General features: G+C 45.6%; 1 protein-coding gene across 1 annotated transcript in view; it reads right to left on the minus strand.

Moving 5' to 3' along the window:
- MSH4 (mutS homolog 4) overlaps positions 1 to 25,057 on the minus strand; it is a 103,769-nt gene that overhangs the window by 70,402 nt on the left and 8,310 nt on the right. The window contains exons 3-6 of the mRNA XM_033916866.1: positions 21,974 to 22,137; positions 19,579 to 19,689; positions 13,802 to 13,917; positions 5,466 to 5,639 (exon numbers count right to left, since the gene is read on the minus strand). Of these exons, the coding sequence (XP_033772757.1) occupies positions 5,466 to 5,639; positions 13,802 to 13,917; positions 19,579 to 19,689; positions 21,974 to 22,137 (565 nt within the window). The remainder of the gene's footprint in view (positions 1 to 5,465; positions 5,640 to 13,801; positions 13,918 to 19,578; positions 19,690 to 21,973; positions 22,138 to 25,057) is intronic.

Here is a 25,057-nt window from a genome sequence, read left to right on the forward strand (position 1 = left end):
AAGTCGCTGCCCTACAAATCTCCTTGGGGGGTGACTACCCGAGCTTTCACCAATGAAGAAACCATGCTGCTAATCGAATGAGCCTTTACGGAGACTGGTGACTATTTTCTACAGCAATATATGCTGACGAAATGGCTCTATGGATGCATTTGGAAATTATGGCCTTGGACGCCGGTATGCTGCGTTGAGTGACTAGTAAGCACAAAAAGATGGTCAGACAGCCTTAAGTCACTGGTAACCTCAAGATATCGTAGAAGCACTCTCCTCACATCCAGCTTTTTCAGAATCTGGTCCTTCTTAGATCCTATGGACTGGATAATCATCAATCTAAACTCTTGATTGACATGGAAAGCCAAAACAACCTTTGGCAAAAAAGCTTGAACGGTGTGCAAAGAAACTTCAGCCTCTGTGATCTTAAGGAAAGGCTCTATAAGAAAGACTAAATAACCAATAATGGAAGGAAACCTCAAAAATTCAATTGAAAGGTGGGGTGGACTCTATGACGTAAAAAGATGGCAGCATAGGTCCGTTGCTCTCCCTGCCTTCGAGCTACCAATGGTTGCTGTACTAATCATTTGGACAGTTGGTATCTAAAAACAGTGTGGAAAGATTGCATAGGATGGCTGCATCGAAACAAAATAAGATTGAGAATGTGTACTGGTCACAAAGTGGAGGAAACAGCAGCAGGAAAAGAATAAAAAAGATCTCCCTACACCGATGAAAACAATGTCGAAGGAAAAAGAGGTTATTTAGTATTACACTAGATTTTTGTAATGGCTTCCAATGCAAGGAAAACTGTGTTTAGCTTCTCTATTGAACTTGCTGGAAATCTACTTCTCAATTTGAAACTTTACAAACTACTAATGCAATTTTGACAGCATATGCAGAGATTACTGTTTTTGAAGTCAATAATCAGTATGGAAATCAACAGCAGCATTTTAGTGGAGTACTGCAAATCAGAGCGTATTCCTAAAGGCTTAATGATGCAAAAAACTTCACAAAGCTTCAAAGATGATGTAGATTTTGTGGACACTTGGAATAAAATTCTAAATAAGTGCTTATTTGATGTAATGCTATTAATTATTGAGAAAAGTGCAAAATCAATTAATGATTGTAAAACACAATTAGATTCAGATTTGAGCAAATTAAAGTCATCATTAGGAAATGAGGAATTTGAGGTACAACATAAGAATTTAAATGAAGATATAGAAAAATTTAGAGATAATTTTAAAAAGAATAAAATGAAAAAATTCAAATGTGATGAACAAGATTATAAAGACAATCAAGTGGCAGAAGGACGACAGCTCCTGAGGCCTATGGCAACCTGCAAGGATTGCTAAAGTACCCGAGATCCTTTCTGCAGGCTGCTCTCTGCTGCAATCAGGTAAAGGGAGGCGCGGGAGGCCAGAGGGAAACACACAGGCCTTCCGGGAGGGATGGACAGTCCTTCGGTGGGAGGTGCAGTCCTTCAGGGCAGGGGACAGCCCTTCAAGGGGGGGTGAAGGCCTTCAGGGGGGACAGACCTTCCGGGGGGAGGTACAGTCCTTCAGGGGGGGACAGGTCTTCAGTGATGGGGTGCAGGCCTTCAGGAGGGACAGGCAGGCCTTCAGGGGTGGGGTGCAGGACTTCAGGAGGGGTGCAGGCCTTCAGGGGGGACAGACCTTCGGGGGGGAGGTACAGTCCTTTTGGGAGGGACAGGCCTTCAGAGGTGGGGTGCAGGCCTTCAGGGGGAACAGGCATGCCTTCAGGGGTGGGGTGCAGGCCTTCGGGGAGGCAGGCCTTCAGGGGAGGGAGCCCTTGTGTAGAAGAACACGGAGGGAGGGAGGGAAGGGGGGTTCAAAGAGACGTGCATATGCTGGACTTTGGGGGAAGAAATAATGGATCTAAAAACAGGAGAGAGATGGTGGATAATGAGATTTAGGGATGTAAGGAACAGAAAGGGAGAGAAGTTGGACACAAGGGATGGTGTGGAGGGGGAGATAGAGATACTGGATAGGAGGGTAGTTGGGAACAGAAAGGGAGAGATGGTGGACCCCAGGGTGGTGGGGAAGGAGGGAGAGATGCTGGATGAAAGGGTAGTTGAGAAAAGGTGGATCTGTGAAGGGAGATGAAAAAATGGAAAGATGCCAGACATCTGGGGGAGGGAAGGGAAACGGAAGGAGAGGACAGAGATAGAAGATTGATGGTTAACATGGAGAAAGAAGAAAAGAAGGAGACCTTGGCAAGGAAGTTATCAGAAGACAACCAGAGCCTGGGACCAACAAGATTTGAATAATGACCAGACAATAAAAGGTAGAAAAAATAATTTTATTTTCTGTTTTGTGATTACAGTATGTCAGATTTGAAAAGTGTATCCTGCCAGAGCTTTTGTTAGACCACAAACGTGAGCTAGGATTTAACAGAGAGAGGAAAAGTCTTTTATGTTTGTTTATTTTGTTTACACCACAGTACCAGTGTGGTTAAAAGAAGGCAAATGGGGTGAAGAGGCTATAAAATAAACCCACCAGGATGTTTTATAAAAACACCCAATTGGGCAGGAAAATCAAATCGAATCGAAAAATCGATTCAATAGGCTGAATCGAATCGAAATTTTTTTTCCTGAATCGGGCAGCACTACTCCAGAGATTCTCTCCTAGAACCATTGTCCTGTTTTGTGGACCTTTTATTGAGAAAAGTAGTAGCCAAAGCATGTTTGTACATTAGAGATTCAACTGATTTGATTAATATACTTGATATTTCATCTATTGATTTTCCATTCATATTGGTCACATTTGATATTTGTTCACTGTATACATCTATCCCTGGGGATTATTCCTTATCTGTAATTGAAGCAATTTTAACAGCAAGACAAAGGCCTCATGACATACCGACTGAATTTCTGATGTTTTTGGCCCTTATGGCAAGGGAAGAAAACTTTATATATGATGGAGTGCTCTATAAACAAAAATTGGGAGTAGCAATGGGGGCTACATTTGTTCCCTTGATAGCAAATCTCTATATGAGATCTTGTAAAGAGACTTGGATTTACCATTCAACTTTTGGGGACTGTATTTTCAGATAGTTCCGTTTCATTGACGACATTTTGATTTTGTAGCAAGGTGAGGAAGAAGATCTAAAAAGTTTTTTATTTGGCTGAATTTCTGTGATGATTTCATCAAGTTCACTATGACTTATTCTAAGGAAACAATTAATTTTTGAAATTTAAAGACTATTCAAAAAGATGAATATTTTGAAAACAATATTTACATCAAGCTGACAGATAGAAATACATTTTTTAATTATCGCAGTAGTTATCCGGTAAATCTACATAATAATTTACCTTTTTCTCAATTTTTAAGACTAAGAAGGAATTGTTTGACCTTAAGAAAATTTAAATTCCAAGCCTAAAGATTGACAATGAAATTGAAAACTTGTGGATATCCTGAAACAGTAATCAAAAGGGCTTTCAAAAGATCCAAATATTCGAACAGAGGCTTGTTGTTAGATGTTAAATCAAAGGCATAGCACAGATGAAGATCTTCACACGTGTGTTCCGAAATACTCAGCTCACGGTAACACAGTTGCAAACATTTTGAGAAAAAATTTGACTATTATGCAAGTTAACCTAGTGTTCATTGACTCCTCTTTACGAATTGTCTTTTCAAGAAAAAGGAATCTGAAGGACATGCTTAGTCCAGCGATTATAAGGGTGGAATAAAAGAAGATTGTGAATGTTTTACCCTTGGGTCATTATAAATACAGATCATGCAGTATCTGTGATATCACTCTACAGACAAAAGAGATGAGTTCCTTGAAGGGCTGAAGCCCCAGAGGGGAACTGAGCTGAAGACACATTAGGTTCATGCACCATGGGTGCTGGGGCCAGTCTGGAGCCACCACAATATGAAAATGAGGCACTAAGAGTCACATTGACATACTTGAGGTCCAGGATTGGCCTCCAATCCTCTGAGCCTTTCTTGGGTACAATGAAGTATATGGAGTACCTGCCAGAGCCCAAATCTGTGTCCGGTACCCATTCGATCACCTGAATGTTCAGCAACCTTTGGCGGGTTGCTGGACTGCTTTTTCTGATCTGCCCGCTAGGAGTCTATGAACCAGGCAGAGAGAGGACGAGCGAACTCCAACTTGTAGCCATCCCTGATGACTTCCAGAACCCACTGGTCGGTCACGATAGCCTCCCATGTTTCCAGAAAGTCCTGCAGCCTGCCTCTGATCTTGCAGACAGCCTGGAGGCCTAATGTCATTGCGACTTCTTGGGCTGCCCACCTGGCTGGGAGGTGAAGCCTTGGTATTTTCTATTCCCTGAAGAATCTCTGGGTTGAGGACCCAGAGGAGAAAAGGTGCTAACGGCATGAGCCTCAAAAGGACCCAAGGGTCTGCCCTTTAGAAGTCCTAAGCCTGCAGTCCAGGAGCGACTTTGGATGGCGGTCCTGTATGCTAGGCATGAGGCCAATTAACCCCTGGCTAAATAGCATATTGCCCCTTAAAGGAAGCCTGCTGAGCACAGCTTTGGATGTAGAATCCCCAGCCCAGGTCTGATCCACAAGATTCTGCAATCAGAAACAGCATAAGCCGATACCTTGCCCATTACCCTCAGTAGATCATACAAAGCAATAGCCACATAGTCCACTCTTACCAGCAAGTACAATCCTGGACACCAAACTTTCTTCCTCCTACTATTTATTCATAAGATATAAACAGGATGGAGTCTGTCCAGAAGGTGGCTATTAAAATGGTTAGTGGTCTTTGTCCCCATATGCCTTATGATGGACTTCTAGATCTTAATATCTATACTTTGGAACGGGGAGATATGACAGACACATTTAAATACCCCCTATTACATAAATGCACAGAAGGTTGAGTCCATTTCAATTGGAAGAAAACTCTGAAATGAGGTGGCATAGGATGAAGGTAAAAGAGTAACCCAAGGAAATACTTCAAGGAGAGGGTGGTAAATTTGTAAAGGTGGAGACAAAAACTATATCTGACTTCAAGAAAGCTTGGGACAAGTACACAGGATCTCTAAGGAAGAGGAAGGGATAGTAAATGGCATGGATGGGCAGACAAAGACCATATGGTCTTTATCTGCCTTCGTATTTCTCTGCTTCTATGGTTAACTGGTTAGTGGTGATATTCAGTCCATTAACCAGTAAACAGATAAAGCCAAGGTAGAAAAAAACTCTCCTAACTTTATCCATTGAGCTACCCAGGCACCAATCTGAATATCAGCTGGTGCCTGGGTAACTTCCATGTTTCAACACTGACCCAGATATTCAATGTCAGTGTAAAAACGTGGCCCGGTATTGAATATTCAGGCTTAATTCAGTCCACAGCTGGCAGTAGCTTAAAAACCTCTGATCACTGAATATCAACTAGACTATGTAAGATTAATTGATAATCTCATGCATGCTTGCTATGATTTTAAAACAGCCTTAGATAGTATACAATTAAAAAAAAAATCTTGCCTGGAATCTCTATTGTTAACAAGTAGCTCTAGATTTTGAGCTGATGTTGAATCAATCATGGCTGTCTGTTCACTTCCTTGGAAACAAATTTTGAGAGACTTTGGAGCATAAACTGAATTCTGAATAAACTCAACATATTTGAGCAAAGCCCCAACAGCAGCTAAGCAGTAGTACCTACAGAATTATCAAAATCATAAAGTTATACATTTAACTTTTCAAGAGACCAAAATATGCACATTAAACTACTACAAAGCACAGTTACTTACCGTAACAGGTGTTATCCAGGGACAGCAGGCATATATTCTCACATGTGGGTGGGTGACGTCATCTACGGAGCCCCGATGCGGAAGCATTTTCAAGCAAACTTGATTGAAGATTTAAGTTTGCTCTGCTGCTCCAAGCATGCGTGCCTTCCTGCTCCACTAGGGGGCGCATCCCCTCGTGGTCTCCAGTTCACTTAACTAGCAAAGAAGCCAACCTCGGGGAGGTGGGCGGGTTGTGAGAATATATGCCTGCTGTCCCTGGATAACACCTGTTACGGTAAGTAACTGTGCTTTATCCCAGGACAAGCAGGCATGATATTCTCACATGTGGGTGACCTCCAAGCTAACTGAAAAGGGATGGAGGGAAGTTGGCAATTTAAGCAAATAGATTTCGCAATACTGATTGGCCGAACCGGCCATCGCTTCTGGATAGTGAGTCCAGACAGTAGTGGGAGGTGAAAGTATGAACCGAAGACCACGTGGCAGCCTTGCAGATTTCCTCAATGGGTGTGGACCTGAGGAACACTATGGAGGCTGCCATCGCTCGGACCTTGTGTCCCGTTACTCGACCATGCAGCGCGAGACCAGCCTGAGCGTAGCAAAAGGTGATGCAATCGGCCAACCAGTTGGACAAGGTGCACTTGGAAACTGGGTGGCCTAACCGGTTTGGGTCGAAGGACAAAAACAATTGTGGGACTTTCCGGTGTGGTTGAGTGCATTGGAGGTAAAAGGTCAAGGCTCTCTTACAGTCAAGAGTGTGAAGCGCCACCTCTCCGGGGTGAGAGTGGGGCTTGGGAAAAAACACGGGCAAGACGATGGACTGATTGAGGTGAAAATCAGACACTACTTTAGGCAAGAACTTTGGATGTGTGCGGAGTACCACCTTGTCATGGTGGAATACGGTGAAGGGTGGGTCCGCTACCAGAGCCTGTAGCTCACTAACTCGTCGAGCGGAAGTGAGTGCAAGCAGGAAAATCACCTTCCAAGTGAGGAATTTAGGATGGCATTTGTCCAAGGGCTCAAATGGAGGTTTCATTAGTTGAGCCAGAACCACGTTAAGGTCCCAAACCACCGGCGGGGGTTTGAGAGGAGGGTGGACATTCAGCAGACCCTTCATGAAGCGAGAGACTAAGGGGTGGAGCGAGAGGGCTTTTCCTTCCAGGGGCTGATGGATTGCCGCAATCGCACTGAGGTGTACTCGAATGGAGTTGGTCTTTAGGCCGGAGTGAGATAGTTGAAGTAAATAGTCAAGGACCAGAGGGACGGGGACCGACACCGGGTCCTGGCTGTGAGAAGAGCACCAGGCTGAGAATCTGGTCCACTTTTGGGAATAGCAGGTTCTCGTCGAGGTCTTTCTAGAGGCCTCCAATATCTCCTTGACTGATTGAGACACGGGGAGAGAAGTCAGGGGGAAAGAAACCAAGCATTCAGATGAAGAGATTGAAGATTGGGATGTAACAGCGAACCCTGACTCTGTGAAAGTAGAGAGGGAAACCGAGGCAGAGGCAGTGGATCTCTGACACTGAGTTGAAGTAGAAGGGAAAACCAAGGCTGGCGTGGCCAGCGAGGAGCAATCAGGATCAGGGTGGCTGTCACCGTTTTCAGGTGGACCAGCGTCCGCAGGATCAGAGGAAACATAAGAACATAAGCAGTGCCTCCGCCGGGTCAGACCATAGGTCCATCCTGCCCGGCAGTCCGCTCCCGCGGTGGCCCAAACAGGTCACGACCTGTCTGAATCACCAGAAGGGGCTCCCTTGCCACCTTGGTTTCTCATTGAAGTCCTATCTTCCCATCGTAGTCCTAACCCTCCGGTCTTGCACATGCACGACCTGTTGGGTTTCTATACTTATTACCTGGTTAGCTTTCTATACTTGTGTTACATCCCAGCTCCTCCCTCAGTATCCCACGATCCCTTTATCCCTCAGGAATCCGTCCAATCCCTGTTTGAACGGCGGAAACGCGTACAGAAACCTTCCCTCCCAGTCGAGGAGGAAGGCGTCGGCCTCGAGTCGGTCCGGGGAGTATATCCGGGAGCAGAAGAGGGGTAGTTTGTGATTGTGGGGGGATGCGAACAGATCTATTTGAGGCGTTCCCCACTTTTCGAACACTTGTCGTAGGGTCTGAGTGTGCAGTGACCACTCGTGTGGCTGGAGGAGGCGGCTGAGTCTGTCCGCCAGACAGTTTTGTTCTCCTTGTATGTACACCGCTCGAAGGAAGGTGTTGTTGGAGATTGCCCATGTCCAGAGGCGCATGGCTTCCCGACAGAGGGGCCAAGACCCTGTCCCCCCTTGTTTGTTTACGTAGTACATTGCTACCTGGTTGTCGGTTCGGATGAGAACCACCCGGTCGTGAAGCAGGTGTTGAAAAGCTACAGCTGCGAGATAGATGGCCCGGAGCTCTAGCACATTGATGGGGGATTGTCTGGAGGAATGGCTCGAAAGTTGAGAGAGTATCCTGATGAGATCACGCCAAGGACCCATGCGTCCAACGTGACTTGTTCCCAGCGAGGGTAAAAGGCTTTGAGGCGACCCCCGATGGGAAGGAGGCCTGGGACTATGGCGGAGGGGGCCCGCCCCCTTCCGTGTATCCCGTCAAAAGGACGGGGATGGTTTGGTAGTCGCAAGCGGTTGGGACTTGGGCATGGCCCGATGGTGTGCTTGCGGACGCCTGGGTGGAGGCCGCGAGAAGGCGGGAGTGGATTTTTGTGGGTAGCGGCACGGAGGGGTCCTGAACGGCCTGGACGCGGGTGGTTTAGGCTTTTGCCGCACGAGGGAGGCAAACGAGCGTTCGTGTTCGGAGATGCGTTTTGTAGCCGCCTCGATAGTGTCATCGAACAGTTCTTTACCCACGCAAGGGAGGTTAGCCAACCGGTCCTGTAAGTTGGGGTCCATGTCGACCAGACGCAGCCAAGCCAGGCGGCGCATGGCGAGAGCAAAGGCTGCCTCTCTGGAGGAGAGTTCAAAGCCATCGAAGGCTGCATGGAATAGATGGAGGCGTAGGTTGGAGAGGGACTCTGCAAGTAGGTTAAACGCTCCTTGGCGGGAGGCCGGTAGGTCAGTCTCAAAGGCTCTCAGTAGTCCAATGAGGTGTTTGAGGTAGGATGTGAAGGTGAAGGTGTAGCTTGCACCCTAGAGGCCATCATCGCATTTTGATATAGTCTCCTGCTGAACTTGTCTAGGGTTCGGCCTTCTCAGCTAACAGCGACTGGTGGGAGAGCTGTGGTTGTTCAAATCCCGGGAAGGGTACTGTACGGTACTTGGCCTCCATTTTGGAGGGTACTGCTGTGACCATATAGGGGGTCTCCAGGTTCCTGAAGAAAGCCTGTTGGAGTACCGGGTTAGGCGGTAAGCGAAGGGACTCTCTGGGCAGTGATGGCATATCCAGCTCCGCTAGGTATTCCTTTGAGTATCTGGAGTCGGATTGGAGGTCCAAGTCCAAGGCGTGGCCCATGTCCTGGACAAAGCGTGAGAAGGATGGGCGGGATGTTCCCGAGGCCCCGTGCGGGGTCGGTGAACGAGACCTCCGTCGGGTAGAGAAGGATGGGGAGGCTTCCCTCGAGTATCGAGGCTCTTGCTCCGATCCACACTCCGAGCCCGGGGACACACTGTGAAAGTGTTCCGGGGTTGTGGATCTCCGACGTCTCGAGGAGCCCCTCGGAGACGATGCCGGGGTTCGGGGTACCAATCGATGTCGAATCGGTGACCTCGTCCCGGACTCCCTCGGTGAAAGCCCGAAACCTCGGATCGGAGCCCCGGTCCGAGGGGGAGTTCAGAGGATGCGCGGGTTGGAGAGTGATAGCTCCATAACCCTCAGCGGTCCCGTACGAGGTGTACCTGAACAGCCTCGTAGAGTGGGGGAACCTCGGGCCTTCTTGGAGGTACGGCGGTTCGAGGTTTCTGTCGTTTTAGCACGACGTTTTGCCCCGTGGCGGTCTGTGGAGGGAGAGCGCCTCGAGTGTCTCGGCGAGGAGTCTGAGGAGGATGGGATGCGGCGAAGCTTGCGCGCTTTTCCTCGAGGTGGCTTGACGCGAGGCTCAGGCTGGTCTTGCACATGCGGGGTCGAGGTCGAGGCCGGTTGTAGATGGGCCATTGCAGCGGACAGCTCCGATGAGATCATCGCTCGGAGTAGGTCCTGGAAAACGGGCACGGACAGCATCGAGGGCATGTCCACTGCCTCGGTGCGCTCCACCGTGGGCGACCTCGTATCAGAGTATTCCCGTGTGGTGGAGGCACGGCCCGAAGGCTTGGAGGACTTCGCCGGGGCTGTAAGCATGGGACTTCCACCATGCGTCGCCGGCGTCCCCGAGGCTGGCTTCTTCGCTGTTACGGGACCTGAAGAGGGAAGAGGGGACTTACCCGGAGCCGAGGCTTTCTGTTGTCCTGAGGACTTTGGGTTCGAGTCTCGAGGCGATGCCGAGGTATTCGGGGCCGAGGTCAAGGCTGGGGCCGAGGCCGGGGCCGACCTCGAGGCCGAGGTAGAGGGTTGGTCGGCAGCGAAGAGATCCGCCATGCGGGCTTTTCTTCGGCGAAGGGCCCAGTTCTGGAAAGTAGCGCACTGGGGGCAGGAGTCGGTTGGATGAGCGGCCCCCAGGCAGAGGATGCACCGGTGATGCGGGTCTGTGATGGAAAGAAGCCGCTCGCACCGGGTGCACTTTTTAAAGCCGGTCAAAGGCCGGGACATAGAATCGAAACTGGCCGCGGCTCGAGTAGCCACGCGGCCACGGGGATCCGGAAGCCTCCGGGTCGGTCAAAAATGAAGCAGGAACAAGTTGAACAAGAAAAAATTCGCGCACAGCGACTTAATCGAGAAAAAATAAGAAAAAATTGCGGTGCTAGAAGGCAGTTGGGGCAGAGCCTGAAAAACACGACTTCTAGGCTCAGCGGAAAATTTTGAACTGGAGACCACGAGGGGATGCGCCCCCTAGTGGAGCAGGAAGGCACGCATGCGTGGAGCAGCAGAGCAAACTTAAATCTTCAATCAAGTTTGCTTGAAAATGCTTCCGCATCGGGGCTCCATAGATGACGTCACCCACCCACATGTGAGAATATCATGCCTGCTTGTCCTGGGATAAACAATTTAATGCACTTTGTAGCACTGTTACAAGCTTCTCAAATCTTTAAATCCCAATAAATTGAATGGATTAAAAAGTTGCTGGCAAGTTGATTTAAAACAAATTTTAAGAGGGAAAATGGGATTAATTTTGGTCCATTACTTTCAACTTATCCAGATCTTCACTTTTAACTCAATGTATGTTTTTTTGCCTTTATGTCCACTGTGGAGATAAAAGTATATATTCTTTGCATTCTTTTACAGGGCATCCTTGATACAGCACACGGCAAAACATAAATGACTGCCCCTGACCAAGCGTTCTAAAACAATAAAGCTAAGTGCTTTATATATTTTTTAACACATGTGAAATGTTTATAGTTTAGAAATTTCTAATATGGGGAGAAGTTACCTCTCAAATAATTTAAAATAAGTATACAAAAAATATATAAAAACAATTGGACCAGTTACAATTTGATGCATTAAGCTCTAGGGCCATGAGAGTATTCGAGCCCTGAGTGGTATCGCTGAGGTCCCGGGATAAACATAAAGCATCCCTAAATAGAAAAAGGATAGTTTTGACACAAAACTCAACAGGTCAAAACCGATATCTTCATTTATGATGTGCAGGAGTAGTGGTTAAATAGAAGCGGGGAAGGAAGATGATGCTGTTTGCTCTGAATAACTACATGAAGAGGTTTCATACCCTTCAGCCCTTTCTTCCATCTCTGAAGGAGGCCGAGGGAAAAAACTACCAGACAATTTGTAGTTAAACATTCAAGGCTTTGGGAGTTCTTGGCATTCCACCAACCAAAAATCTCCCCTAATTACAAGTGACTGGCCATAATATTGGGTTTATGATATCACTTAATTCATTATTATACATATGTGGTTAAAATATCTTTCAATAAAATTACAATTGCTTCGTTAAGGTCCTATGATAAATTGCATACTCCAGCAATGTTCTTTTGGTTAGTTTTGATCACATGATTTTTTTCCAATCTTATTTCATTAGTAATTTTCCCTAGCAACAATATTGACTTGGTTATCACATGATATTTAATTCCACCCCTGTCAGCAATAGAGGAGGTGTTCTATTTCAGTGCATTGCACATCTTGTAACATGTTCATTTAGGACACACTGACCTTAGGTGTGGGGGGGGAGGGACTGGAGAGCAAGCCATGTGGGGGGGACTTGGGAGTGGGGGGCCCCCAAGAGCGTGCTGCAGTCAGGTTTGGGAGGGACATATACTAGACTGTGCATGGGGAGAGGAGGGGGTAATGGGGAGAAACATCAAACAGAGAGAAGGATGGAGGAACAAAAGACAGAATGCTGGGCTCAGAGAAAGGGAGTGGAGAAAGAGACAAAATGGACCTGGGGTGAAGATAGAGGGAAGGAAGAAAGAGGTGTTGGACATAGGGGTAGGGGGGTTGGGAGAGAGGGAAGATAGATAATGGATCTGGGAGAAGGGGAGAAGTGGAGAAGAAGGGAGAGTTGGGCCTGGGAACAGGAGAAAGGAAAATATTGGGCCTTCAATCAGTGGCATAGCTACAGGCAGGGTGGACCTTGGAGACTTAGGCCTCCCACTTTGAGCTCAGGCCCACACCAAAGCTGCAGAATCTGTTCAATGACTGGTGAGATGACTGAAGCCAAAGAAATGCACTTCCTCCTCATACTGCCTTAGTCAGCCACCGACACTTGTACTTCTTTGGCATCAGTGGCTGGAGGTGCCCCGAGTTCCTCACTCCTGAGGCAAAATAAGAAAGAATGGGGTAGTTTTGGTAGGGATTTCTTTGACTAGTGAGGCTTCAGCATCTCCACCAGCAAAGATATAATACCTAATGTGGGAAGGAAAAGAGAAAATAAGTTGTTCCCCCCTCCAATGACCTACTAGCTACGTCCCACCGTTAATAGTACAATTTATTTAAATGTAGCCTTTAGAGATATAGATATATACATACACAAAATGGAAGAGACCCCAGTAACCATTACTCATCTATCAATAGTAACATAGTAAATGACAGCAGATAAAGACCTGAACAGTCCATCCAGTCAGTCCTGTAATTACATGCATTACAATTTCATGATTAAAATATCTTTTTTTTCTTTGTTATTTCTGGGCCATAGACCTTAGAAGTCCACTTGGTACTGTCCTTAGGTTCTAACTGCTGGAGTTGCCACTGAAGTTCACTCCAGCCTATCCAAACCAACTGCTTTGCAGGATTCAGACCATTGAAAGTTTGCCCATTCATATTCTAATAAGAGATTCTACTGTTCATCCCACGCTTTTTAAAATTCTGTTACCATTTTCTTCTCCACCATCTCCCTCAGGAGGGCATTCTAGGCATCCAACACCCCCTCCGTGAAAAATAAATTTCCTACTCTTAAATCTATCACTTCAACCTCTAATTTTACCAATTTCCCTTCTCTGGCAAAGATTTGGTCCTATATTAACACCTTTCAAATATTTAAATGTCTTTTCCCTCCTCTCCTCCAGAATATACATGTTGAGGTCCTCCAGAGTATATATGTTGAGGTAATTACAGGTAAATATTAAAAACTTCCATATGAAGGACTGTGACTTTTATTTTAAATTAATATGGAATAAAAGAATGTCAATATACCACCACCTCTGGTGGAGCCATGAAGAAAAATGAAGGCCTCCACTGGGTGGAGAACATGGGTTTGAGGATTTTTTCTGAAGAAAAAAAATGGAGGTTTTTAGGACCAATGATTAAATTAACCACACTGTTGAAACCGATGGATAAGAAGAGGTTAAAGAGGACTTTTTCCTCAGTTTTAAATTATATATTAAACAAATTTTGCCACTTGAACAATTCAGATTATAGAACTGAAATTGTAATCTATTTCCAGCAAATAGTTCTATAATTGCTTATTTTTCAATAACATAACATAAAATACTCTTAATTATAAAGCCAATTGTTTGAGTTTCTGTTAGTTTTTTTTATTAAATAAAAACTTTAAATCTCTACATTGAATCAGGTTATTTTATATAGCATGCATACTTAGACTGAACCTCCATTAAAACTGTGCTGAATTCAGATGTACACAACTGTTCGATGTATTCTAGACCTTTTGTTTCATTAAAGTATTTCCTTTGTACGGTAGTGAAAGTTACATTCTAGGAATAAAACAGATTTTAAAATATTGATTATTAAAACATTTTTACAAATTTTCCTTCGTTTATAAAAAAAACCAAAACTAGCACAGTTAAAGCCCCATTTTACACAGAATGGTTAAGAGAGGATTTGGGATGTCCAGGTCAAGACATTTTCAATTCCCAAGTTATTTTACCAAATGCACTGCTGAACACAGAGCATTTTGTAAAATATACAGCAATTTTTACAAATCTGCACACATACAAAAGGAGCAGCACTCAAGTGAAAAAGTAGCCTAATGGTTAGTGTAGCAGACTGAAATCCTGAGGAACTGGGTTCAGTTGCCACTGCATCTCCCTGTCACCTCAAGTCATTTAACTTAAAAAAAAAAACAAAAAAACCCCAAAAAACAAAAAAAAACTTAGATTGTGAGCCCACCATATAAAAAAAAAAATAAAATAAAAATATACACAGTGCTGTGTACAACTAGTAGCACTACAGAAATAATTAGTAGAACATAAGAGTTGCTATTACTTGGACAGACAAAGAGCCTGATTCTCTAAAAGTGCGTCCCGATTTTAGGCAGCTGTAGGCGTCCTACAGCTGTCTAATCAGCCAATCGGGATGCACGTTTTTAAAAAAAAATGCTCCCCAGGCAGGCCGCCTATATTGAAGGCGAGGCCCGCAAGACACCTAGGCCCTGATTCTGAATAGGACGCCCGGGAGAGGCGTCCTATTCAGAATCGGCCTAAACTAAACCCCGATTCTGTAACCGGCGTCCATGTTACAGACGCGGGTTAGAGAAACGGGTTAGATTAGACACGGCCCGCTACACTTATCGTGGCAAGGGATCTCTCTGCCGCTATAAGTATAGCGAGCCGCGGCCCCCTGACCAGGAGGGTGCCCAAACCCTCTGCCCGAAGACGCACCCCCCCACACTACCGACCGCCCCCCCGACATTACCGATCTCCCCCCTCCCCCCAACAATATCGATAGCTGGCAGGAGGGTGCCCAATCCCTCCTGCCCGAAGACGCACCCCCCCCGACACTACCAACCGCCCCCCCCGACACTACCGACCGCCCCCCCCCGACATTACCGATCCCCCCCCGACAATATCGATAGCTGGCAGGAGGGTGCCCAATCCCTTCTGCCCGAAGACGCACCCCCCCCGGCGCTAACCCCCCCCCCAAAACCTCCACTCCACCAAACCTGTTCTTAGAAGGGTCTTGCATTTCTTGAGCCGGCAGGCACGCCTCGTCTCATCGAAATGAAGCGGGCCCGCCCCTTCCCGGCCCATCCCACCGAAGCCTAAGGCCTGATTGGCCCAGGCTCTAGAAGCCTGGACCAATCAGGCCTTAGGCATAGCGGGTCCGCCCATCCCCACTAAGTCTAAGGTCTGATTGGCCAATCAGGCCTTAGATTAAGTGGGGATGGGCGGACCCGCTATGCCTAAGGCCTGATTGGTCCAGGCTTCTAGAGCCTGGGCCAATCAGGCCTTAGGCTTCGGCGGGATGGGCCGGGAAGGGGCGGGCCCGCTTCATTCGACGAGACGAGGCGTGCCTGCCGGCTCAAGAAATGCAAGACCCTTCTAAGAACAGGTTTGGTGGAGTGGAGGTTTTGGGGGGGGGTTTAGCGCCGGGGGGGGTGTGTCTTCGGGCAGAAGGGATTGGGCACCCTCCTGCCAGCTATCGATATTGTCGGGGGGGGATCGGTAATGTCGGGGGGGGCGGTCGGTAGTGTCGGGGGGGCGGTTGGTAGTGTCGGGGGGGGGGTGCGTCTTCGGGCAGGAGGGATTGGGCACCCTCCTGCCAGCTATCGATATTGTTGGGGGGAGGGGGAGATCGGTAATGTCGGGGGGGGGGGCGGTCGGTAGTGTCGGTAGTGCCGGCTCAAGACGTGTAAGACCCTTCTAAGAACAGGTTTGGTGGAGTGGAGGTTTGGGGGGGGTTAGCGCCGGTGGGGTGCGTCTTCGGGCAGGAGGGATTGGGCACCCTCCTGCCAGCTATCGATATTGTCGGGGGGGATCGGTAGTGTCGGGGGGCGGTCGGGGGGGTGCGTCTTCGGGCAGAGGGTTTGGGCACCCTCCTGGTCAGGGGGCCGCGGCCCGCTATACTTATAGCGGCAGAGAGATCCCTTGCCGCAATAAGTATAGCGACCGCGTCTACTTACAATGTAGGCCAGCATTTTGCTGGCCTACATTTTAAGCTTCTCCTCTACTAGGGAGACGCGTAGGGCCGCCTAGGTTCAGCCTAAGGCCCGCCTAAGGCCCTTAGACTAGCTTAGGCATCTTGCGAGTCTCCCTAGGCTCCCGGAGGTGCCTTCAGGCTTGCCTGGGGAGCATTTTTTTTAAAAAAACGTGCATCCCGATTGGCTGATTAGACAGCTGTAGGTCGCCTAAAATCGGGATGCACTTTAGAGAATCAGGGCCAAAAGGTCTATCAAGCCCAGTATCCTGTTTCCAACAGTGGTCAACCCAGGTTACAAGTACCTAGCAAGATCCCAAAGAGTAAAATAGATTTTATGCTGCTAATCCTTGGAATAAGCAGTGGATTTCCCAAAGTCCATCTTAACAACAGCTTAAGGGCTTTTGTTTTAGTAGTATTATTTCCAATTACATCATATTGTAAATCCTTTGGGTCAGGAACATATTGTTCAGTAGCATCATAAAAATAAGGATTATTTCAAACAAACAATTATATATGTAAGTGGAGTCAATTAAGGGGCAAAGGCCTTCCCGTACATCAGGAACACACAGTACCGCCTGTCTGATTCAAAAGTAGAAGAGAAAAGAATGCAACTCCTACAGGAAGTGGGAAGGTATGTGAGAATACTAGTCCTGATGTCCGTGGAGAACACCTGCTACAAATGAGTAGCTTCACTTTCTCCGAGGACAAGTAGGACTTAGATTCTCATATGTGAGGATTCCTTAGCTACCAGGCTTACCACAAAAATCAACAAACAGTTCATAGGGACTTGCAATGGCAAAGCCATTTCACTCCAATAAAACTAAAACCCAAAACAGGCCTGAAGGTTGTGGAGGTGCAGCCTGGAACAAAAAAAAAATAGAGTGGGCCTAGGAAGGTGGAATGGGATTCTAGATACAGTAGAATTTCAGTTATCCAGCACTCATGGGGATTGATGGATGATTGATGGATGCTGGATAACTGTTTTTCTGGTTGATTAAGAGTGCTGTGTTAGAAACCTTGTCCAACAGATCTCAATCCCTCCCCCCTCCCACCCTGAAGCAACAGCATGGCAGCAGTCTTGAGCCACAAAAAACCCCTCCCTCCAAGCCCCGAAGCAGCGGAAGCAGCCGACGGTCCTGAGTTGTGAAAGCCCTCTCCTCTCCCTCCCACTATTGTGCCACAGGATACAGTCTAGACATTATTTTGGCTACCTTTAAAAGAGCCCTCAGGAGCATCCCAGTGTTCTGTGACTGAAACACTCTTATCAGGATGCCAGGGAAAAGACATGGGCTGTGCCCTTACGCCACTCAGAATAGAACACTAAGTGGAAGGGGCCTGTAGAAGTCCAACTGTAACTCTCACAGGGAGGGAGTCAGTAATGAGCTCTTATAGCGCCAAAGGCTTGAACAGCCAGCATACTGTGGGATCCTCCCCTTGGATGAGGGCCACCATCATTTCCTATGTACTTGCTCCTGTTTACGACCCTATATCTCCTAGCAGGGAAGACTCACTCTGTGATAGCAAGGGCATACAGACATCCCTCGCTCTCTGAGTCCCTGTCAGAAAGGTCCACTCTAGACAGCCACTATCAATGACTGATACACCCTGGAAGCCCAAGCCCCCTTGCGCAACCCCTGGCTTGCTGCCAGATCCCCGCTATCCAAAATAAGCTCTTCACATGAAATTAACAAATTCAGGAGAAAAGTCTCTTTTAGGCATCACATAGTTCCCTATAGGTAATTCCACCTTGTGTCTCTTGGACTCCGCAGCTTCCATGCTCTTACGCTTAGGTATACCTCTGTTCCAGGGCTCCAGGAGGGATTTTCTCGTGGTAGACAGACCTCCCAAAGGTTCCTCAGCCCTGGAGACCAAAGGGGAGGCTAAGCCTGCCGCTCCCACATCCCCTTCACTATGCTGCATGGCACATGGCACAAGAGTGCTCTTCCAGCATCCATCAAGCACAAACCTGGCATGAATTAGGAGTAAAAGAGCCTAAGGACTCCATGCCTGCAAGTTTTGAGGCAAAATGAAATTTGGAGCATCTGGAAAACTTTGGAAAAAAAATTGGGAAATCTAAGATGGCTGCCACGGCAGCGTTTTGGTGTCAAAAACAGCTTAAAAATCACCTTAGCTAAAAGTAAAATAAAATTCAAAATTAAATACGAGCAGAAAACATAAGCCTGGCTTCTAGGAAGAAAGACTGAGGAGCTAGGATACTGGCACAGTGATGAGGCATGAGGGGGAGGGATTTAAGTCTCTGAAATTTTGAGGCTTCCTACAAAGTAATGGTGGGTAAAGGGAAATAACCCACTGGTCCCAGAATAAAGTGGGATTGAACAAGAACAAACATTACCATTGAACGGTAAAACATATCAAATAAAAGCAACAGCTTGAATATCAGTGGAGTTCAATTATCTCTTTAGAATCTATTTACAAACTGCTTCTGAACCCATAGTCCAACTGGCACAGAAGTCCTAGCTATGGAGAGGACAATGAAGCATAAGGCAGAAAACAGGCACATTAGAAATTATCGAGTAGGGGGTTAAGCACATCATTCCTATATACTGAATAAGATATCAAGCTAAGAACCTAATCTCTTTTTCCAGTACAATAAGAATGGTATGCTGAGCCTTAGGGATGTACCTAAGCAGTCACCGAAGTCCCATATGGGAGAGATACGCCTGCCTTCAGTACTGAGGCTCCAGAAGCGGAATCCTTTTGTGCTGTCACATTCACCCTATAGAATTTAGTGAAAGTATGCAGGGAAAACCATCTACATATCTACATATCTCTTCCAGAGGTATCGTGCTCGATTCCATCCAGGAGGCTACATCTCTGGATAAATGTGCTTTCAACGACACCGGTGGTTGTTTGCCCCAGACAATGCAGGTGGAGGAGATCGCTATCTGAATCTACTGGGAAATGGTGGCCTTGGAGGCTGGTCTGCCTTGGGTTGACTCTTTGGTCAAGACAAAGATGGTCTGAAAGCTAAAACTCATTAGTCACATCTAGGTAATGCAAGAAAACTCTGCAGATGTCCAGCTGCTTTAAAGCCTTATCTTTCCTCTTAGAACCCTTAGGTTGAAAGGCTGATAGCCTTACTTCCTGGTTGATGTGAAATGCTGAAAAAGCCTTTGGCAAAAAGGAAGGTACTGAAGGGGGCAGCAGACTCTTGGGAGGAGGAAGAGGTTTCAAAAGCTGTGATTGATATCTTTCGGCAGTATGCTCACGAGAATGGACAGAGTTTCCTAAGGTTCAGCATACCATTCCTATTGCACTGGAATGCGAGATTATTATGCCTTCTTGTCCTAAGAGTATACCATTAATCTACCTAATTCATTAACAATAATGATTATTCCTCTTAAATAGTTTATTTTCATCAGGTAGACTTGACATCATAAAAATTTAGGCATGCCTTAAAATAAACAACTTTCAAAAAGTCATCCCAAAGAAACCTTTCTTTTTAAAATGTTTTTAATTATTGAAAAAATTCTTACCTTGAAATTTTCTGTTATCAGACTAAATAGTTTGGTTGTATTCCCCTTATCACAAGCAGTGTTTGACATTATTATTTCTAATGGTGTCAAAATCTTGAGCTTGGTGATTACCTAGAACAATATTTCAAAGCTGAATTAAAATATTCAGAAATATCAATATATTTTCAGAAATACATTCAAACCTCAGTTTGCAAGTAATGCGGTTTGCGAGTGTTTTGCAAGATGAGCAAAACACTTATCAAACTTTTGTCTCGCAAACTGAGCGCCGCCCTGATAAACGAGCACTTACAGCTGCAGGCAGCACCGCTTCAAGATGCCTCTTCCGTCCGCCAGCCAGCCTTCCGCACCACGTTGGAGAACCCCTGAGCCCACGTAGCCGAGCGCTGTCCCACATGCGTATTGCGTATAATCACGTACCACATCAATGTGGAAGGTATTTGGTATGGAAGGCTGCCATCTCCTTGAAGCGGTACTGCCTGCAGCTGTACAGGGACCCCGATGGTTGTGCTTGGCTGGCCACCTACAAACTGCAGCACCCAACAGGTACGCACCCCTGGCCAACCCCTTGCCGCTTCCTCACAATTCCTTAGCACCTTTTGGGTTGTAGAACGAATTGTCAGCATTGCCATTTTTTTTCTATGGGAAACTTTGCTTTGATATAAGAGTACTTTGGATTACAAGTATGCTTCTGGAACAAATTATGCTCGAAAACCAAGGTACCACTGTATTAGCTTTGTTAATAAAGCTCACCTGGATTCCTCTCAACGTACATGACAACAAAGGTAGCCACCCCCTTTCTGCCACATGGAACACAGCTGTCCATTTAGAGAAATAATGAAATCATTGGATAAACAGCATGAATTCTTGTATTAAAACAGCTAATATAAAAAACATTTTAGCCTGAAGAGTTGAAGAAGTTCAGGCTAAAGGGTCAGGGAGAGACATACAGTAGAGAAGGGAAAGAGTGGTTGAGCTTTCAAAGAAATGTTAAGGGAGGGATGGTTCAGAGAAAGGTTAAAGGTATTGGGACTTGTATACCACAGTCAAAGCAGTTTACATACAGGTATTTAAAGCATTTTCCCTGTCTGTCCTGGCAGGTTCACAAGATATTCCAAAGTTGCAGAAGGACATTGTTAAGACTAGGTATCCAAGTGGCAGATTTCCAACGTGATCAAATGCAAAGTGATGAACTTAGGCAGGGCACAATTTGTAGACCAAAAAGGAAGTGGAGATGCAGATGTGGAAAAGGCCAGAGGCAAGAGCAGCAAGAGTAGAGGGAATGAATTAGGGAGCTCCCTCCTCTTCTCTGTAGGCTTACTGAAAACATCACCTCTAATGCTCTGGTTCTGAAGTCTACACAAAGTGGCAGATTTAAGCTCTGTGCATACGGAAGATTTTTGAGCTATACGCCACAAATGTTAGGTTACACTGTTTGGTTTGGCAGTTGCGATATAAATTGAAACAAATGCACATATGCTGAGTAGAATGAAGTCAGTTTGTATAAGTACTAGAGAGGCAGCTTATATTCATTATACCCCGAAGAAGACCCGTTTGGGGTTGAAATTCCCACAAAAAGGAAGGGCGTAGGGAGTCGTTAAACATCAATGTTGATGGTGGCAGGATCCACCAAATTTCAAGATAAGTGTTGCCTTTCAATTAGAATTAAAAGTTTTTTGTTCTCATGATTTCTAATGTTTTTAAAGAAAAGATATTGATGGGTAATATTCATTTTCAAAATAAATTGAAGGATTAAAAATAAACATTTAAAAGGGATTGGTATGGAAGTGGTGGATATAAATGATTATAAAAGTATACAAGACAGGAACTTGAAATGATATATATATATCATAAGAGATTCTAAAGACTGATGTCTGTATAGTTATGATATGCCAACCACAAGTTTAATTGTCCAGAGAGGGAATAAAAAGAATATCAATAGAGATATATATAGATAGATAGATATATAAAAAAGTGTAAGTCAGAAATTGATGACAATAGTTTATTTGTTATCATAACGTTTATAATTTGTTTGATAAATTCATTACTAAAATCGTTCAGGTTTTGATCATCTGGATACCCCCTTTTTTTCGCTATAAATAATTTGACATGGGGGGTTGATGTTTTAAGGCTTTATTCTGTAATGTCATCGGAGAATGGCAGGTACAAATCTAGCCTTCTTACTGGACAGACTAGAATGGGTCATGCTTTATCTGCCCATCAGTTACTATGTTAAGAAATGTCCGAGCTACCTCAACTTCACAGAAGTGTGTAATATTTATATTTTCAAAATATCATATAAACTTACCTTATAGTCCAAAGATATTTTTGACCAGCAATTTTTAACCTGTTAATTTTCCATAACTCAGAATTTCATCAAATAATATCAAGGTTTTACCTTAGCATATGTTGTATTGTCAGCAAACTGGGACAGTATCACCTCAGGATTTTTTAAATCAATGCTAGCCATTCCTATTTCACCTCTGGCAAGTCCTCTTCCTTCCACTACAGCGATAATAACTGATGCAGCAGAGTAAGCAGAGACTGCAGATGAAGATGTAACTGTAATAAAGGAAGGCAAATTTATAACTGATTCACTTAAATAGAGTGTGTTTTTGTGGCATATGCATAAATACTCCATATACCAATGAACATTGTCTCAATTTTCCACCCTCCTAGTTCTCCACCTGCAATAAAGCCAGTCTTACCCCCTCTTCTACAAAGCCGTGCAGCAACAGCCCCGAAGCCCTTTAAATCTCGATGGACTTTGGGGCCATTACCGCGCAGCTTTGTAGAAGAGGGGATTAGTGTCTCCATTCTAACTTCTAGCATTGTTCTGGCATGACCCAATGATGTGTCACAGTCAGAAGCACCAGAATAGCTGTAAAAATTAAACTGTCAGTGCTGGAAGAGGGGCCAATGAAGACCTTTGATGCTTCGATGCACAATCTCGATATGAAGAAGGACGTTGATGCTTTGATGATGATCAAGGAAGATCACCAGCATCGGGAACGAGAGCGTTGATGCCTTTTGGATACAGACTGATGCTCCAAAGATAAGCATAGACATCACCTGCAAAATAACAGTACATAGAATTCCCTTCTTATGCAAATCTGTGCAGCGGAGGTCATAAGATAAAGTCCAAAGTCTATTAGCAGAAATTAAGAAACTAGAGCTGGAATGCTGTGCCATGGCCAAGGTCGAGAAGAGACTTTCAAATCTGAAGGTGCACATCAGGAAGGCAATAGTATCCAGGAGCCATGATCTGGAATCCATCTTCCATCAGAAATGAGCCTGCCCGAAGTACTCGATACATCACAGAAAAAGGATAGGAGCGAAGAGAGTGGAAAGAAGAATGGTGAAGCCCTAATGTCTTCGATATCGCTCCGATGAAAAGAAGCTGCCACCAAATCTACGTGATGTGAAGCTCTGATAAGAGTAAGCAGGTGATGTGGAGTTGACTCATAAGCTTATTTGACTTGTTCAAAGAGCTCCAGATCTGTCTCGGTTGAATTCCAGACAAAATGCCAAGTCCATTCAATGTATTAGAACAGGGTGTCAAAGTCCCTCCTCGAGGGCCACAGTTTTCAGGATTTCCCCAATGAATATGCATGAGATCTATTAGCATACAATGAAAACAGTGCATGCAAATAGATCTCATGCATATTCATTGAGGAAATCCTGAAAACCTGACTGGATTGCGGCCTTTGAGGAGGGACTTTGACACCCCTGTACTAGAACATCATCGATAGTGTTGCCCTGATGTAAAACCAAAATCTATAATGTGTGGCTGCAAAAGTCTACCCTTAGATTGAGCCGGTACTAAGGAAGCAGTAACAACAACAAATCCCTTTCGGCATAATACATGGAGGTATTCCTCGATGATGTACACCCGAACCCTTGAATCCAGTACCGGTACCATCCATAAAGACTCGATGATCATCGATGCTACGATGAAATAAGAACCTGGAGAATTTTTAATTTAATTTAATGTGGTTTCTTATATACCACTAAATCTCCCAAAGAATTTGAGGTGGTTTACAAAACAATTAAATTGACTTAAGTAATGGCCAAAGATCTAATCAGGTACTTTGAATTTCCCTCTCTGTCCCAACGGGCTCACACTCTAACTATAGTACCTATGAAAGAAATAATTACAGTGGAACCTTGGTTTACGAGCATAATTCGTTTCAGAAGCATGCTCGTAAACCAAAATACTCGTATATCAAAGCGAGTTTCCCCATAGGAAATAATGGAAACTCGCTTGATACGTTCCCTCCCGAGGGCAATGGCGTTGCTCACTCCCCCATCCCGCTCGAACTGGCACCCCCTCCGCGTGATCCAGCACCCCCCACCCAAACAACTTGAAACTTACCCTCCGTCTGGCACCGGCACACAGCCCACAGGATGTGCCGGTGCCGCTTGAAGAACTTCCTGCCTCTGCCGGGCCTTGAGCATGCATCTGCGCATGCTCAAGGCCTTCTAATTCTCCCTCTCACCGAGATTCTCGGAGATCTCCGAGAATCTCAGCGAAAGGGAGAATTAGAAGGCCTTGAGCATGCACAGATGCATGCTCAAGGCCCGGCAGAGGAAGGAAGTTCTTCAAGTGGCACCAGCTCGTCCTGTGGGCTGCGTGCCGGTGCCAGACGGGAGGTAAGTTTCAAGTTGTTCGGGTGAGGGGTGCCGGTTTGAGCGGGGGGGCCTTTGCGAGCGGGGGGAAGCGATACCGATTCTCAGGGGGAGGGGGTGCTCGCAAATCGAGTCATCACTCTGTTTGCGAGACAAGTTTTGTGAGAATGTTTTGCTTGTCTTGCAAAACACTCGCAAACCGGGTTACTCGCAAACCGAGGTTTGACTGTACTTACATTTACCTATAAAAGAGAAGGAAGATGGAAAACATAATACAATGAATTCAATACTATAGGTGTGTAAAAGGCACATCAGAAGGGAAAACTTCAAAATCAAAGAACCTCAAAGAAAAACTCCTAAAAATAAAAGCAGGAAAAAAATAGCAAAATTAAACAAGCCCCCCAAAAATAAAGCAAAACGAAAATTAAAAATAAAATAAAAATAAACCCTCAAACTCTGTCAGCTTCTAATTCCATGTCCCCAATCGAGCTAGGCCGATACCATAAAAGCAACTCCACCACTTCAATTTCCTTGCTCCTGAAAGGTTAGAACCAAATACTGCAGCTCCACCAGCCCGCTCTGAAATGGCAGAGCAAAGAGAGGTGGGCCGTCTTCCCATGGCACTCTAGAAGAAGTTGTAGGCTGGGAGCTGGCTGCAAGTGGAGTCTCTGGGCTGAAGGCTGGGTTTAAGAGGTATCCTCTATGCCATCATTTATGACTGCAGCAGCAGTCATAAATGATGGTTCATTTTAGATGATTTGTTAGATGACCTCTTTTGGGATTGTAGATCACACATCTGAGTCCCTCCGTGTTACTGTGTTGAACCAGCTGATAGAATCCCCATGAAGAGAAG

This window comes from Geotrypetes seraphini, chromosome 12, assembly GCF_902459505.1.
Source record: "Geotrypetes seraphini chromosome 12, aGeoSer1.1, whole genome shotgun sequence".
Lineage (NCBI taxonomy): Eukaryota > Metazoa > Chordata > Amphibia > Gymnophiona > Dermophiidae > Geotrypetes > Geotrypetes seraphini.